This window comes from Thermobia domestica, chromosome 12 (assembly GCF_964235325.1).
Source record: "Thermobia domestica chromosome 12, izTheDome1.hap1.1, whole genome shotgun sequence".
NCBI lineage: Eukaryota > Metazoa > Arthropoda > Insecta > Zygentoma > Lepismatidae > Thermobia > Thermobia domestica.
Window position 1 is genome coordinate 216,690,237 of NC_137465.1, and position 15,369 is coordinate 216,705,605.

General features: G+C 35.3%; 1 protein-coding gene across 1 annotated transcript in view; it reads right to left on the minus strand.

Annotated features, from left to right (window-relative positions):
* Window positions 1-934: 934 nt before the first annotated feature.
* The window catches only part of LOC145667038 (DDB1- and CUL4-associated factor 10 homolog), a 36,126-nt gene continuing 21,691 nt past the window's right edge, over window positions 935-15,369 (minus strand). Inside the window, exons 5-6 of the mRNA XM_081734730.1 lie at window positions 15,014-15,229; window positions 935-8,497 (exon numbers count right to left, since the gene is read on the minus strand). Coding sequence (XP_081590856.1) covers window positions 7,412-8,497; window positions 15,014-15,229 — 1,302 coding nt within the window. The 3' untranslated portion in view covers window positions 935-7,411. The remainder of the gene's footprint in view (window positions 8,498-15,013; window positions 15,230-15,369) is intronic.

Here is a 15,369-nt window from a genome sequence, read left to right on the forward strand (position 1 = left end):
TTTGATAAAGGGAACAAGGGGAATTTTGGGATTTTTGAAGAACAAAGGGAATTTTCCTCAAAATTGGCAGTATAATATGGGACTTTTGATATTATTTTTTCGAATAGGGACAAAGGGAATTGTCCTCAAAATTGACAGCATAATATGGGATTTATTTATCACAACGTATATATGTTTAATTCATAAACGCCAACAAAACTCTCTATGAGGAAGAAGCAGGCTAATGGCGCTTCAACAAATGTGAAATCAGTGTTAATTGTCCAATTTTGTTATTTGAGAGTGTAACAAGACACACAAATTATACTTTTTTTTTTTTTTTTTTTTAAATCATGAATGAAACAAAGTAAATTCCACATGAGAAACAACCGGTTTCTAAAGCATCTCACACGGACTAACTGGATAATTAAGTTTATCTAGTTCCATTACGTTCAGCAAATCATTATGGGACAAAAGCGTGTTGACGATATTAAATTCCAGCAACAAAATGTGCTTATTTTCATCAACAATTTCAATAGCCTGTTTTAATTAAGTAAAATACTTATTAGGAATTTAGAAGATCAGAATTTACGAATAATTCACTTAAATATCGGAAAAAGTAAGTAAGGTATGATAGTTTCAATTTTCATGTTTTATAAATTTTTAAAAAATTTGTAATTAGTACTGTGTGTGGGAAATTTAAGAGTGAAATGGGAATTTCTGCCTTTCAAGATGAGATTTTATAAGGTTCCAGGTTAGCACCACTGAGTTCTACTAACATAAACCACTATTAATCCGAAAATTGTAAACAAAAAATTCAGTTATCATGTTCTTCTTTCGTATAAACTAATTAAATGAAGGATATACAATCATAAACACTTTCGCGACACTAAATATTATAAAATTTTTGGATTTACAGGAAATAAACACTTTTCTCAACTTCAAAAATACATCATACTTCTCTTCTCAGAGAGTACACTTTATTTACAAAATTATCACGTACATTGTCGAAAAGTTGGTTTACTTCATCATTATAGTTACAAAATAACGGAAAAGAAGTGTAATTTCTTTTGTTCATGTTGTAAGGTGAAAAAAAAAAATAAGTCTCAGATGAAAACAACCTATTTCCATAACCACATTATCTCCGCAAATTTAGTCCGCCATTCGGCAAAATATATTTCCAACGTCAACACATCTGCCGGAGTAGAAGCCATTTCTTCGAATCGAAAAAAATATCCTATCTAACACGTTGTATATACAAGCGAAATCAATTTCATAACATGGCTAAATCATTTTCTTTCTTTTTTTTTTTTTTAAAAAAAGCACTTCTTTCTTTACATGAGGTCAAAATTCAACAAATAAATGAAGATAACACCATGATTTCATAACAGAACAACAAATGAGGCATATGTTATTTATGGCAACTGTGACATAGGTCTTTGCAAAACTCTGCGACAGCGGTCAACTATTTAAGCCCACATCTTTTAAAAAAAAAAAAAAAATACTATTAAATACCAATATTACATTATTAATCACATTTTAGAATTTTTTTCAATTAACATGTTATATAAAACATACCTGTAGAGTTGATTTTTCGGATTACCAATACTGTTCTTGCCAAACATTAGTAAAACGCTCACTTACAATGTATGTTGCATTTACATTAACAATTTTTTAAGAAGTACTGTCTTTTCAATGAATATGCCCACAAGGTTCATAATCTTGTGACCATAATTAACACTGTACTGTACTGATTTCTATTCATAAACAATTAAAATTGTGAAGGAAAGAGTGAAATTGCACCATGTTACATGTTATTGTTTCAAGACTACTGAATGCTACGCTGAATTCATGGCTTTTTCTTCCTCCCTCCCTAAAAAAAAAAAAAAAAAAAAAAAACACTCTTGTGTGGGTGTGTTCTGTTTCTATTGCATAGGTACAGTCGTCAACAAAAGTTAATACCTTCTTTTCACATATTCGTTTATTAATAGCTTAGGTACAGACAGAAAGATATTGCTTTCTTTGATATAAAGAAAAAAAATAATTCTTTATATAGTAACTGCAACTGGCTTTCTCCTTCCGAAGTTATTTTGTAAAAAATGAAGAAAGGTTATATTCATTTTCGTTAGCAACTTATAAAAAAAAAAAAAAAAAAAAAAAAAAAGTTATTTCAAGGTATAGAGATATGTTGGGTGATCGCTTGACTGATGGAAACTTGATCCTCGATTTTCCGCTTGTAGGCGAGTGTCGCCGGTAGATGAATTAATGAAACATCTGTTTAACTCCAACACTACAGAGTATTTACTGTACATAATTTTACTCCTAGCAACTGAATAGCACGTATACATGAAAAATCGGCTGTATTCTTCACTGGTAGCAACTTTCAGTTTATCTTTGACGTTTCGCAGTAGGTTGTTCCTAGAAATATCGTCACAAGGAGTGCAGCATTTGCTACCTCCTCCCTAAATAAACTCGGGTTTCCAAACATGTTACCATAGATTCTTCTTTGTTCATGCACACGCATTCTTAGTTATTTCTTAAATTATTTTTTAACAAATCAATTTAATTTCATGTAAAGTTTCTATACGTCCCAGTATTTCCGAGATTGTACAGGAATCGACGTGTCTGTCCTGGCATTCCGGAGTAAATTTTGAGACACATAAATGTCCCGACTTTCGGCGAACAAGAGATAAATAAGCTTTTTTCTTTTCTCAACATCTTTTAAAATTATATGGATATAGCAGCACAAAAAGATTAAACGTAAAACTGACAAGCCCATAACATTTACTGTAAAACTGTCAGTATTTCTCTTTGTATCCGTCTAGAGATCAGAAGTTGATATTTAAAGCTTGTATGTTACAATATGCCTTCCACTTATCCCCTTCGTATTTCTGGAGCCGCTGTGTCCCACAATACAAAGAAATGAAATGAAATCTTTTAGTTTTACGTCCCGCGATTATCCCGGCTAGGCTAAAGGAGTAGGTGATGATGAGAAATGAATGAAATGGTGGAATAAATAAAGCGCCAGGAAACGGGAAAACCCTGAGAAAACCCACGCACACGGTGTTTGTCCACCACAAAGTTCACTTGGCGCAAGTAGGGATCGAATCAGATATTCCATGCACCAGAGGTGAACGCTCTATCACTGAGCCACCGCGGTCCCACCGACAATACAAAAGAGAAAGTTAAGGTTTACGTTTATGTTTACCACGGCGGGAGGGGTTAAATACTTTTATCTTAGGATTTTATATTTACTACACCAGTGCAAGGAACTGAGTGAAACTTTGCTCCTTTTATTTCGCGCATTTTAAAGATGAAAGCATAGTGATCCGGATTTTCACTTTTGAAATACATTCCTAATTGTGTGAGATGTGAAATGTGTCTATGAAAGTGTAACTAACGAAAAATTGCAGGCTACCGGCGACTCGTACTGTTTGCGCTACACTATTTTGATTTCACCTTTTTTATCGTTAAAAAAAGGAATATTTTTCACTTGTGAGAACTGTGTGTGACCTAGAAGTGTTTCTGAGACATTAGAAATTATATATTTTCCTAATAATACCGTGTATTATGTTTAATATATGCATTCATATGTTTCATGCAGCACAAGATGTTATTCCTTTTGTGGAAACAACCGACATTAAAGCAATACTGCAAACTCCACACAAAAATTTGTACAACAAAAATCATCTTGTCAACTTTCCAAAACAAGATGTAGCACAAGTACACACACTTTAGGTGAGCCCATCCTCATTGACGGTACTGATAACTGTCAGCGAAAAGTTCGACGTTTAATATAATTTTCTGAATGTATAATAATAATTTAAAGAAGCAAAAGTGAGTATCTTTTGAGCTTATTGAATTGCTAACCAATTACCATGCGCCCTCTTATTGGTCGAAATTTAGAGCGTGTCTATATCTTACATGTTAATATGACAATTACTCTCGCGTTTTTTGAAATGTTGTGCTATGCACTGGATGGATAAATCGCATAAAGTATAGTGAGAGAAATAGGTGCCAGTTTCATTCTAAGAGTTTCAATAGTCATGTTGACAAACTTCCTGAAGAGCAGGCAGCTTTTGGTTGGTTGAATTAGAGTTGAGGATCTCTTTTAGCACTGAGGCTATATGATACGTGGGTCTACAGTCAGGTTCGGCCCTAGGCAATTTGCCGCTCAGTGCAATGCCATCATTTGCCGCCTACCCCCTTTCTCCAGAAAGAACAAATCTTAAAAGCCACGATTTTAAGTATGCTACCCCATTATGAACAACGAAGGGGCGGGGAAGTGCACTCGCACTCAGAAAGGCCTAAACACTATAATCTCGTTGTGTGTTTTTTCTTTCTTTAAATAATAATCTCTTATGTTAGTGAAAGATAAAGCAAACACACCTGCAGATGGCTATCCTTTTTATAGAATTCAATATCGAGCTTCAATCTCAATATATTAGTTTTCAATTCCAGTGCAACTAGATCTTTTATCTCTATTACTATTATTTGATTTTCCTTTAACATCTGTTATTAAAAAAAAAAAAAAAAAAAAAAACCTTGTTTTCACCTTCAAATTATAAGGAATTTGTTTGTGACAAACACAAGACTAGTTTTCATATCAAAACTGTGATAGCTAACTAAATGGAACAGATGCTCGCTACTATTCGAGAATACAACAATCAAGCATTTCATGCTAGGATTTGTTTGACCATTTGCTTCAACACTGTCCATGTGATCTTAAACTAATGTGACCTAAACATGATTTAGGTAGTATTCAAATAGAAAGTCAGCTTAGTAAATCCAACTACCATCATCATGGAGTCTTGTTTATAGTTATGTGATAAATTTTGCTGTTCCTCGAAAGTTGCCGCTCCGTTCCAATGCATGTGTTTTATATATGTAGAGCCGGCCCACCTTAATCTCTGTGTCCATATATTGAGCACCTATGACGGTTGTGAATTCACATCTATAGAGGATATGGTGTGTTAAAAGAAATCGGCTCTTTCTTCTTTCATTAATATCTATATAAATGCACACATTTTCTGTGCTAAAAGAAATAAATAAGCAATATTTATTTTCTTTTAAACGTATATAACTGAAAAGTACTGACGTCAGAACTAACTCTCTTGAAGGCGAAAGTGTGGTGAGGAACGGTCTACATTGTGAAGACTGATTTTGTATGGTGGTCTATTAACCCAACAAATGCACCAAATTCAAATACCGATCAAGATTCGGATTCCACGTTAATAGTACATCTTATCTTCCATAACCTCGATATTTTATAAGGAGGTAAAATACAAAAGCTCTAACTTAAATTTTACAAGGGAAGTAATTGTTCTTACTTACCCAACTTGTCTTGTTTTAATGTTTTAGTATTGTCATCTGAGTTAACATATAATTACTTAATATTTTGTTTTATGGGAGATGACTGAGAAAGCCTTTTTTTTTTTTTTTTTTTTTTTAATATACGTAATCCAAAATTATTCTATTGCGCTTTTATTTTAGATCATGTAGGTTTCTGAAAAGAAAATAAGTTCTTTTTGTGTATTTGCACATACACTTTATATCAGGAGTGTCCACCCCTTCAAGAGCTTGGGTGCAACCCCTTAATTTACCACTCTACGCTTCAAAATTACCATTCTCCAACCTGATGGTACCATTTTCAATGAAGAACTACCCTCTCAAATATTCTGATGGACGCAACTTTGGCCCTAAAACTCGTCTGTAGGCACCACTACCGTATATACTGGGTATCAAGCTTTTCTCTGCACACATCCACATCTCCCCCTCCTTTCCTTCATGCATTTCCTTTCTGTATGCTTCCTTTCTTGCTTGCTTGCACAATTGTTTTAGATTATCCATTTTCTGTGCTCTATAGGTAACTAATAAACAGTGATCAAAAAATTACGCACTTACAGCATATTTTTTAAAATTTATTTATTTGTTTACTTTTAAGATGGTAACAGCTGAGGTGAGGAACCTGTAGTACAGTACTGGCCTAAAGAATTTCCATTTTGGAAGAGCACATATCAAGATTTGACTTACGAAACCACCGCGGCACGCTGTACAGAGGCACATTCCGGAAAGACATCTCCGAATAACTCATAACTCAATCATTAATCGTTTCTACAATAAATTCGAGGAAAAATGGACCGTGTCAAATGACTCCCCCACGAAAGTGGCAGACGCACGGTTTTCATCGAGGGTAACAAGTAACAGTCCGTACGGATTCGATGACTCTTTGATCGTCCTCAATTTTTTTTTTTTTTTTTTTAACATTCTTCTATCTTTCCTTTATTCTCTCTCTCTCTCTCTCTCACACACACATACACACACTTTGAGGATGGGTACGAGTATGCCCGAAACATACTAACTTGTGTTACAAGGTATTTAAGAAAGCTGACAACGTTAAGGTAAGGCTGTACATAAAATCTTAACCTGTTGACAAGGTTAACATAAAACTATATTTTGAAACTGGAATAGACGAAAAATATTCTATGAACTGACTGACAACTATCCAGTTCTGATAATGTTTAACTGAAAGTTGACAGTGTGTGTTATAATAAAGACATAGCTTTATTATAGCATAAATAGCTTAGTAGGTCAGTGTTTTGAATGCAATAATAAATATACAAACACATTTTAAGATTAGTGTTACGATTAAATTTAAAGAAACACTTCCTTTCTGGTAATATTATTATTATTTATCACACTTTGTTGTTTGGAAGGTAAAATTTGCTGATGTTGCAAATCTGCTCCTTCTTCGACCCATAGTCTTCTTTTTAACTTTCCAGTGCAGCAACGAGATGTTTCTTTTACCTTTTTCTCTGATACACAGTAGCCACAATACATGGGGTTGAACCATAAACATCTCTGTGTCAACAAACAAAACTATACACAATAAACTTTCTTACTATTTAACATCCATACAAAACATAAGAGGACTATCGAAATTCTTATTTTACTACCGTTCAGTAGAATATATATATATACACATTTCGTAATCAAAATAAATGATTTTTTTCTTCTTTCTTTCTTTCTTTCAAATAGTGACACACCATCGCGCATAACTTGTATTTCAGACTTCCGGTTCGCATGCCATGAACCTGAAAAAGCAAGTATTCTCTTCCACGTCATTAACTTACAATTTACATGCAATGAAACGGTGACTAATGAAACTCAGAAGCCGAAGTTCAGAAACCGCACATACCAAAATAATAATACAGACTAGAAGCTTCGTACACTCCGAGAAATCAGTCCTTGAATTTCATGGCTATATTTTGTACTTTCTTCTTCTTTTTAAAGAATAAAAATTAAAAAAAAGAGAGAGAAGAGAAAGACCGACATTTTAACAGCTGCCAGTTTTATTGGTATAATCTAGAAAACATTATTGTTTCTTTTAAATTTTTTCGCCAAAAATTTCCCAAAAAGACTATCGTTTCAACACTCAAAGCACAGGCTGATGCCACACAATTTTGCCGCCAAGACAACCAGACACTAATAAACAATGCGTCGGTGAGAATTTCGTACTCAGTACAGTATGTGCATGACAAACGTTTGTTGCTAGTTCATACAACTGAACCGGACTTTCTGGAACACAGGTTGATAGCTCAGCACACTCGGGATTAAATGCTAGAAGTCTAACACCATAACCAAACGGGGAACATATGATGCGTCCATCAGAGCTAAAGCATAACTCTTTTATAAAACCTTTGCCAACATTTGGTTCCTCAATAAAGTGTGTGAGACGGGGAATGTTTTGGTGTATCTTATGATTTGCTGGGATATTATAGCGTCTAGTCTGCGACCTGTTTGCACCAAGTAACAATACTGTTCTAGACGAAATACTCGAGCCAGTTCGTATAAAATAAGCATTTGTCGTGTCCTCGTTACTAGACGCACCCCCATCTTCATTGTTGTTGACAGCAGGGCCCCCTAATCTCCTTACGCGAATTGATTCCGTACCCCGCTCATTATTAGTTTGACTGGCTTCTGGTCGTACCTGAACTGCTACATCTTGCTGATCGGCTCTTTCAGAGATTGTTCCGCTACTTCTAGAACGCAAAGCAAGTAATATTGGTTCTCGATTAGCCTGCTCAGATAGCCTTCTTCCCTCTCGACGAGCTCGAGATTCACGAATAGCAACTAACGCTTCCCATACATCGGCTGACGTTACATGGAATTCGATGTTATTAAAACGACGTCCGGGATCCACGTTTTCCGTATCATTATTATCATCCTGTCGCAATTGGAGAGAACTATTTGACTCATCCGAATTGCGAGCGGGAATTCGGACTTGAACTATGGGTCTCGCAGGAACTCTCGCGCTGGAGTTAGCTGGTGCTCCCGACGAAGCAACAGGTTCACTAGAGTCACTGTCACTGTCACTGTACGTATGCGAATTCACTACATCGTTCCGATACGTCAGAAGAGCTGCTGACGAGCAACGAGATTCCTGTGACTGTTCACTCGATTCTTTCAGAGCTTCCACTTCTGAAGGTTCTTTATCCTGGATGTCATGCACACAGCTCCACTGAAAAAAAAAAAAAAAAAAAAAAAAAATAATAAGCAATCAGCTTCTAAATCCTTGAATCTTCATACGCTATTAGTACAGGAGGTCAACAAATACAATGATTCATTCCTTCTGCATCTTAAAGATAGTGTGGCATATAAACACAGCCGGTCAATCAATTTAATATGGATGTGGTATATAAACACAACATTTGGACGCAAATATGGGTGTGCTTTATCAGTGACATTTGCGTTTAATTTGTCAAATAAGTCATTCAATACCCAGTTTAGGCTTGGATTGTTTTTAGAGTGTCCACTCTTTTGTCTCTTAAAAAAGACTGATAGCCGTCCCTCCTAAAGAGAGCCCTTTAGAGACAGGCGTGGCATATAAACACAAAATCTAGTTGGGGAGAACTTTGTGGCTTATAAGCCTAATTTGCGTTTAATTTCTCAAATAAGCCATTCATCAATCATAGGTATGGATGGCTTTTCGGGCGTCTATTTTTCCGTCCCTGAAGAAAGGTTGATAGGTGACCCTAAAGAGTTAACAGAAACAATTGATTGATGAAATGATGAATTTATTTTATTTATTTAGAGGAACAAGAAAAATATACGAATTTTACGAATAATTTAGAATGGGTCTAAAATGAGTGTAATTCATTTTGAATACATGTTAATACCACAAAAAAAAAAAAAAAAAAAAAAAAAAAGGAAAAATACATATAAATATAGAAAGATAATATACTATATACAAATACGGCAACCCTCTTTTCCAGAAGTGAAGCTCTTCGAAACTCCAGAAGATACTCCATCCCGGCAGATTAAGACGGCATTACCCCAATATTATTATGTATCTTTAAATAATTGTTGAAAATTAAGGGAAGTAAAGATCTCAACAAAGAAGAAACATTAAAAAAAGTGAGACTATTCATGGCTTTGGATTAATTGTTTTAACAAAAGAGACACTGACCAAAGCTTAAAACTTTACTTTATTTTAAATTATAATTGTATTGGGGATGGAGAAAAGAATGATAATAAGGAAGTGGAAAGAAGCGGATTGGATAAAGAAGGTAGGAAGAGATAAACTGATGAACTGGACAGGGGGCTTACCAATTAATGAATCATGGCAAGGAAGTTTGAATAACATAGAGAAAAATAAATAATAAATAAATAAATAAATAAAAATTTAAAAAAAATAAAATAAAAATAAATATAAAAGACCCTTATAAGAACCAAAAATAAAGGAAGTATTTAATTGGAAAGTGAACACGAAGACTTATAGGATGGGCTGAAGGCCTCGGTAAATAAGAAAAATAAATAAATAAATAAAAATAAAAAAAGTACAACAATGACTCTATATATGACTGTTAAAAGAATTTAAATTTTTTTTATAACAATGAATATATATATGACGGTTAAAGAATTTAAACTCTGTTATAACAACATTTATATATATGTCTGTATTTTCATTAATTTCGATCGTGTCTGAAGAAGGATATGCTAGATATCCGAAACAGTAACAAATTATAATTTAAAATAAAGTAAAGTTTTAAGCTTTGGTCAGTGTCTCTTTTGTTAAAAAAAGTGCTTAAAAAGAGAAAAAAAATTACCACACAAATAGTACGTTATCCCCTCCAGAGATGATGGGCTTCGGAATTCCAGAAGATACATACATCATCCTGGCGATTCAAATTACTACTTTTCAAAAAAGATAAGAGCATAAGCAAGTGCCGATTCCCGTGTTGTCCCTCTTACTCTATTACATAAAACTTATTACCGTATTTGAGCGAATAAAGGCCGCACTCCCCCCCCCCTAAAATTTGGCTTGAAAAATCATGGCGCGGCCTATAATGGAGATTTTCCCCCTCAGATCATAAATCGTCAATTTTTAAAATGACATGTACACGTATCTTGCGGGTTGAAATTAATGCCATTACAAGGTACTGCAGTTACGTTCGTAAACCATCAAATACTTAAGAAGAAAATAGCAGAAAAGCATATTTTGTTCGCAAAAGTTGCCATCTGCATTGGGTACCGGTAACACCTTACACTAGCACAAAAAGCACTTGTACAGTTAATACTTTTATTAATAGGAATAGATATCTTTGTGACGGAACATATATATACACAGTAGCTGTTCTTGAAAAAAGAAAAGCAACTTTGTTTCGCAAAACTGTGTCAGCTTGTTTGTACCCACCCAAATCACGCACAATCACTTCCCACCATTTCAGCATCACCAGCGTCTGATTCTTCACCCTCGCTAGGCGATCCAGAATGTTGCTCAGAGCGATTATCACAAAAAAAGGTCATCTTTATGAGTCACCGTTAGTTATGCGAGAGTTAAAGAACTACTGGAAGAGATACTGTCTAATTGAAATTTCTCGTAAATTTAGTACTAAGGCCTATATTGCGAGATTTACTTTATTCTATAATCTCGTGTCAAAAGTTTAGGTGCGGCCTATATTCGCGCAAATACGGTATTCTGTGATTTCGGTTCACAAACAGCATTGCAGGACAAATTAAGATTGTAGACCACGGATCCATTATACTAAATATGTTAAACGCCTGCATCTTTATACTCATTTTATGTAATACAAGATTTATTTCTATTTTTTTTCTCCCGAAACAGCATTTCTAATTTCTGTTTTGTCTCAGCTACAATTTTGTCAGCTCAAGTTTTGTTGACTTCATCGGGAGCTGATCCTTCAAAGTTTATTGAATACGGCTTTATTCCATTCTTTTCAATGTCTAAAAAACTTGAACTATAAACTGCTAATTTGAATAATAAACTGGATCCCCAACAGTGCTAATCAAGGGCGCCCATTAGGGGGGGGGGCAAGGTGTGGCGCTCGCCCCCCAATGAAAATTGTACTTCGGAATATCGGAAACCCAACAGAATTTTTAGAATAGTTACAGCAAAATTTGAAACTATATTTGAAATGTCCCTTATACTTGCCCCCCCCCCTTGGAAACCACATCATGGGCGCCCTTGGTGCTAATATAATTAAAACACCAAAATACTTCATTTACTTATTTTTTGAAAAAGTAATTAATGCGATTTTTAAATATATTTTAAAAGTAACAGCAAGGATTGGCCAAAACTGTTTAAAAAAAAAGGTTTTTTGGTTTAAACAGATTCTTTTTTTTTTCTTATGTTATTTTATATAGATAGAAATAACTTTGTTTGGTCTTAACGTTCCTATGCAACAGCAGTTATGAAGGGGAACTACACCTTAAAAGAGGGATTCGAACCACTACTCGTTTCCCACCGAGAAACTGTCCTCCACCTGTACTCGAACTCGAGATCCCTTCATTAGAAAGGCAGCGAGTCGATTGACTCATCCAGGACACTTAATAGAAATACGTTGAACTGATCTTGCATGCTTCTGACTATTTTAAGGTTCACTTCAGAAAAACAAAAGGATATACCGTACAATTGCACAACGAAATCTCTGTACAGAGTCAGACACATCTTTAAAATAAACGGACAATTTCAAAAGACTACACAGTACACAACCTCTAATTTAGTCCAGTTTGTTCACTGAATCACAAATATAGCAATTTAATTTAATTTGTGTATCAATAATAGAAATTAATAAAGATACGAATTATTTGAGTTCACTCTGGCTCTACCGGTAAACCATTCAATAAATCACTTATATTCACGTTTCCTGGGTTTGTAATATATGGGAAAAGATGTAGTTGGTTTCAGATACGTGGAAAAGTCAACATGAAGTTCAAATGATTTGTAACAGTATTGTTTTTAAATTTATTTTTCTGGTAATTTTTTTAAACTATCAGTTTCAAACCAGCCAACTATAGTAAATAACTGTAGCACTTACTTGCTTTATTTGCATCTATAAGAATTTTCCTGAATTTCATTCAGTCACTTATTCTGTTGCCTTTTTTTTAAGGCAACAAGTAAGTCACTTACATGAATATTGAACTACTTAGCGAAAAATTTTGCTCCTTTGGTACACGGTTCTCCCGTTTCCTCCCACTTTATTTATTCCACCATTGCATTCATTTCTCTCATGCAGTGTGAGAATTCTGTAAGGTCATAGTTATCCTCAACGGTTGATCTTCTATCCTTCATGACGAGGGTACCGACCTTGACAACTTTAAGTAGTTTGTCAAAATTCTTTCCACGATGAAGTGAGAAAATCCTCTCTAGTCATATATTCTCAAAGATTAATCTTCTGTCCTTCATGACCAGGGCCCCAACAGGAGGAATATTTTCTGAGTTGGTTGTACAAATTGGGCTTCCCGACCTTGACAGATCTTTAGTTGACTCCCTATCCGAGTTAATCCACTGATCCACTTCGCTAACAATACAGTCAGCACGGATAGTGTCTTCACGAACAATCCTTCAACGTGCGATGAACATCAGTACCTTTTTCAGATGTAGACAAAATCTTTACTACACACCTCTATGGTAGAATCCGTCATTTCACGTCAGTGTTAAAAGAGGCTGTCTCTCACAAGTGAATATAATAGAAACAGTTATATCTTAACTATATATAAAACTACATGAACTAACATAAATTTTATAGTCTAAAGTTAAATCCTCTGCAATTTCACTAAAATGCTCTCACGCGCTTTGGATCTACACCAAAGCGGCACGTACCTTTTGTGTGCACCTCGTATATCCGGAGCAAAAATAGAGACATTACGCCAAAGCGATCAGAGGCTTTCGAAATGTAAATGGCAAGAAAATTTGATAAAATTATCCCAAAAAAATGCTGGACTAATTATAGAGAAAATGAAATTGGTTACAGCATCGAGAAATAATAGAATTCTAAGGCAGACATAACAGAAAGTACAATGGAAGGAAAACAACGAAAGGGAAAAGAGGACTATAAGTGACTTGCCAGCAATGGTACAATACTTATAGTGATTATGATATACTGGTGGGACTTGAACCTTATTTCTTCCTTGTTGTAAGAATGCACTACCACTTCAGCTTATTAGATAGAATTCGTTTCTGTGTTTACTGTTTCTTCCTCTGGAAGAATGACAACTAACTAGATGAATTCTGGGAAGCCTCCGTGAAGAAACTCATTTGCTGTAGATATCATAAGTACATTCAAGTAATGGAGGATCCATCCGTTCGGTGAACGGGAAATCAGGGACCAAATAAAACAACTCCTCATACTTTTATGATTTTCCAATACTTTATACATTTATATCCAAGATTTTTTTCAACCCCACGACACCATAGCACAAAATCTTTTGTGGGTACCATAAAATACCACGTCTTGTCTCTCACAAACGGGGTAAGCTGTAACCACGAAAAGACACAGGTGTCCTCTACAAAAGTTATTAATCATTGATGGATGATACATGCAGTTGCCAAACATGGTCGTTTACTCTGAGGAAAGAACGTAGACTAAAAGTATTTTAGAACAAGATCCTGAGACGAATATTCGAACCCAAAGGGAATATTCGAGCATCGTGAATGGTGGGAACTTAATAACAAGGAACTGCATAATTTATACTATTTACCAAACATTGTAAGTGTCATCAAGTCTAGAATGCTCAGATTGGCAGAAAGTAGGAACACTTTCAAAGTTTTAACTGGAAGCTCAATCGGGAAAATACCATTAGGAAGACCTAGGCGCAGATGGGAGGAATTCGCAGAAATAGGAATACAAAGAAGAAATTGGATCCAGTTGGCTAAGAATATAAGTCAATGGAGAGCTTTTGTAAACGCAGCACTGAACTCCGGTTCCAATGGCCATAGACTTAGTTCGGGTGACACATCCAAGGATAGCTTGGTTGTGAAATACACATCAAATGCATACGAAACATATGAGATTGCACAAAGGGATTTGGACATTACGCTTAGCCGTATCATGAAACGACTACAAAGGGGAAAATTCAACAAGCTGTAAGTGCAGAGTTAAATGTGACTCATTCTGTAATTCCGTGACTGTGGATAAGATTCCAGGAGGATGGTGCAGGCCACCCACGTATCACAACCCAGTACAAGAACCGCTATCTGGTATTAAATACCCGACAACATCCAACCAACACTGCATCTGCATTGGCTGGAGATCTTGCAGCAGCCTCTAAAACCCGTCATCCATTTATGCATCAGATAAATTCGCTTAAATAATTTTAGAAAGATGTGGTTTGAATCTACGAAAATGAAATGAAACGAAATCTTTTAAGCTTTACGTCCCACGATTATGCTAGGTAGGCTAAAGGAGACAGTGATGATGAGAATGAATGAAATGGTGGAATGGCACAAAAGCAAAATTCCGAGCAAACTCAAACACATGGTGCTTGTCCACCACAAAGCCCACTTGGCGCGAGCTAGGGTCAAACTGACTCTTCAAAAGAATTTCCAAAAGCTTCCAGTTAATGAGACCAGAGGAAGAACAAACCCAGAAAATTAATAATGTCGTTAGTAAAGCAAGAAATAGGTGTTCAAGTCTCCATCTCTCCAGCGATCATAGTTTGGTTAATAGTTGTACAAAACACTAGTCAACATATTTCTTTGGAAGAACAACTGCAAAGCAGACAAATCACTTACCTCTGAGCTTTCATCACTGCTAATGTTGCGACTAAGAACACACCAGCCTTGTGGGTGAACCTGAAGCGATGATAAAACCTCTGCATCGTCTCCTGGCGGGAAATCGGCGATGAACTCCACTCGATTTCGCTTCCGTTCGAGTGAGAAGAGATGAGTGAAGTTCGCAGCAGCTGGGATTGTTGTCTGACTTAACTGCATCAATCGATACATATTCGGCTGGAACAAAATCTTATTCTTAATAATAATTTCTCTAAAAATATCATACGCAACAATATTTCTTTTGTTATTTTCATTTTATGTATAATTTAAATCACAGAAGGATTTATGAATCCTGACAATTAATAGATTAATGTTCG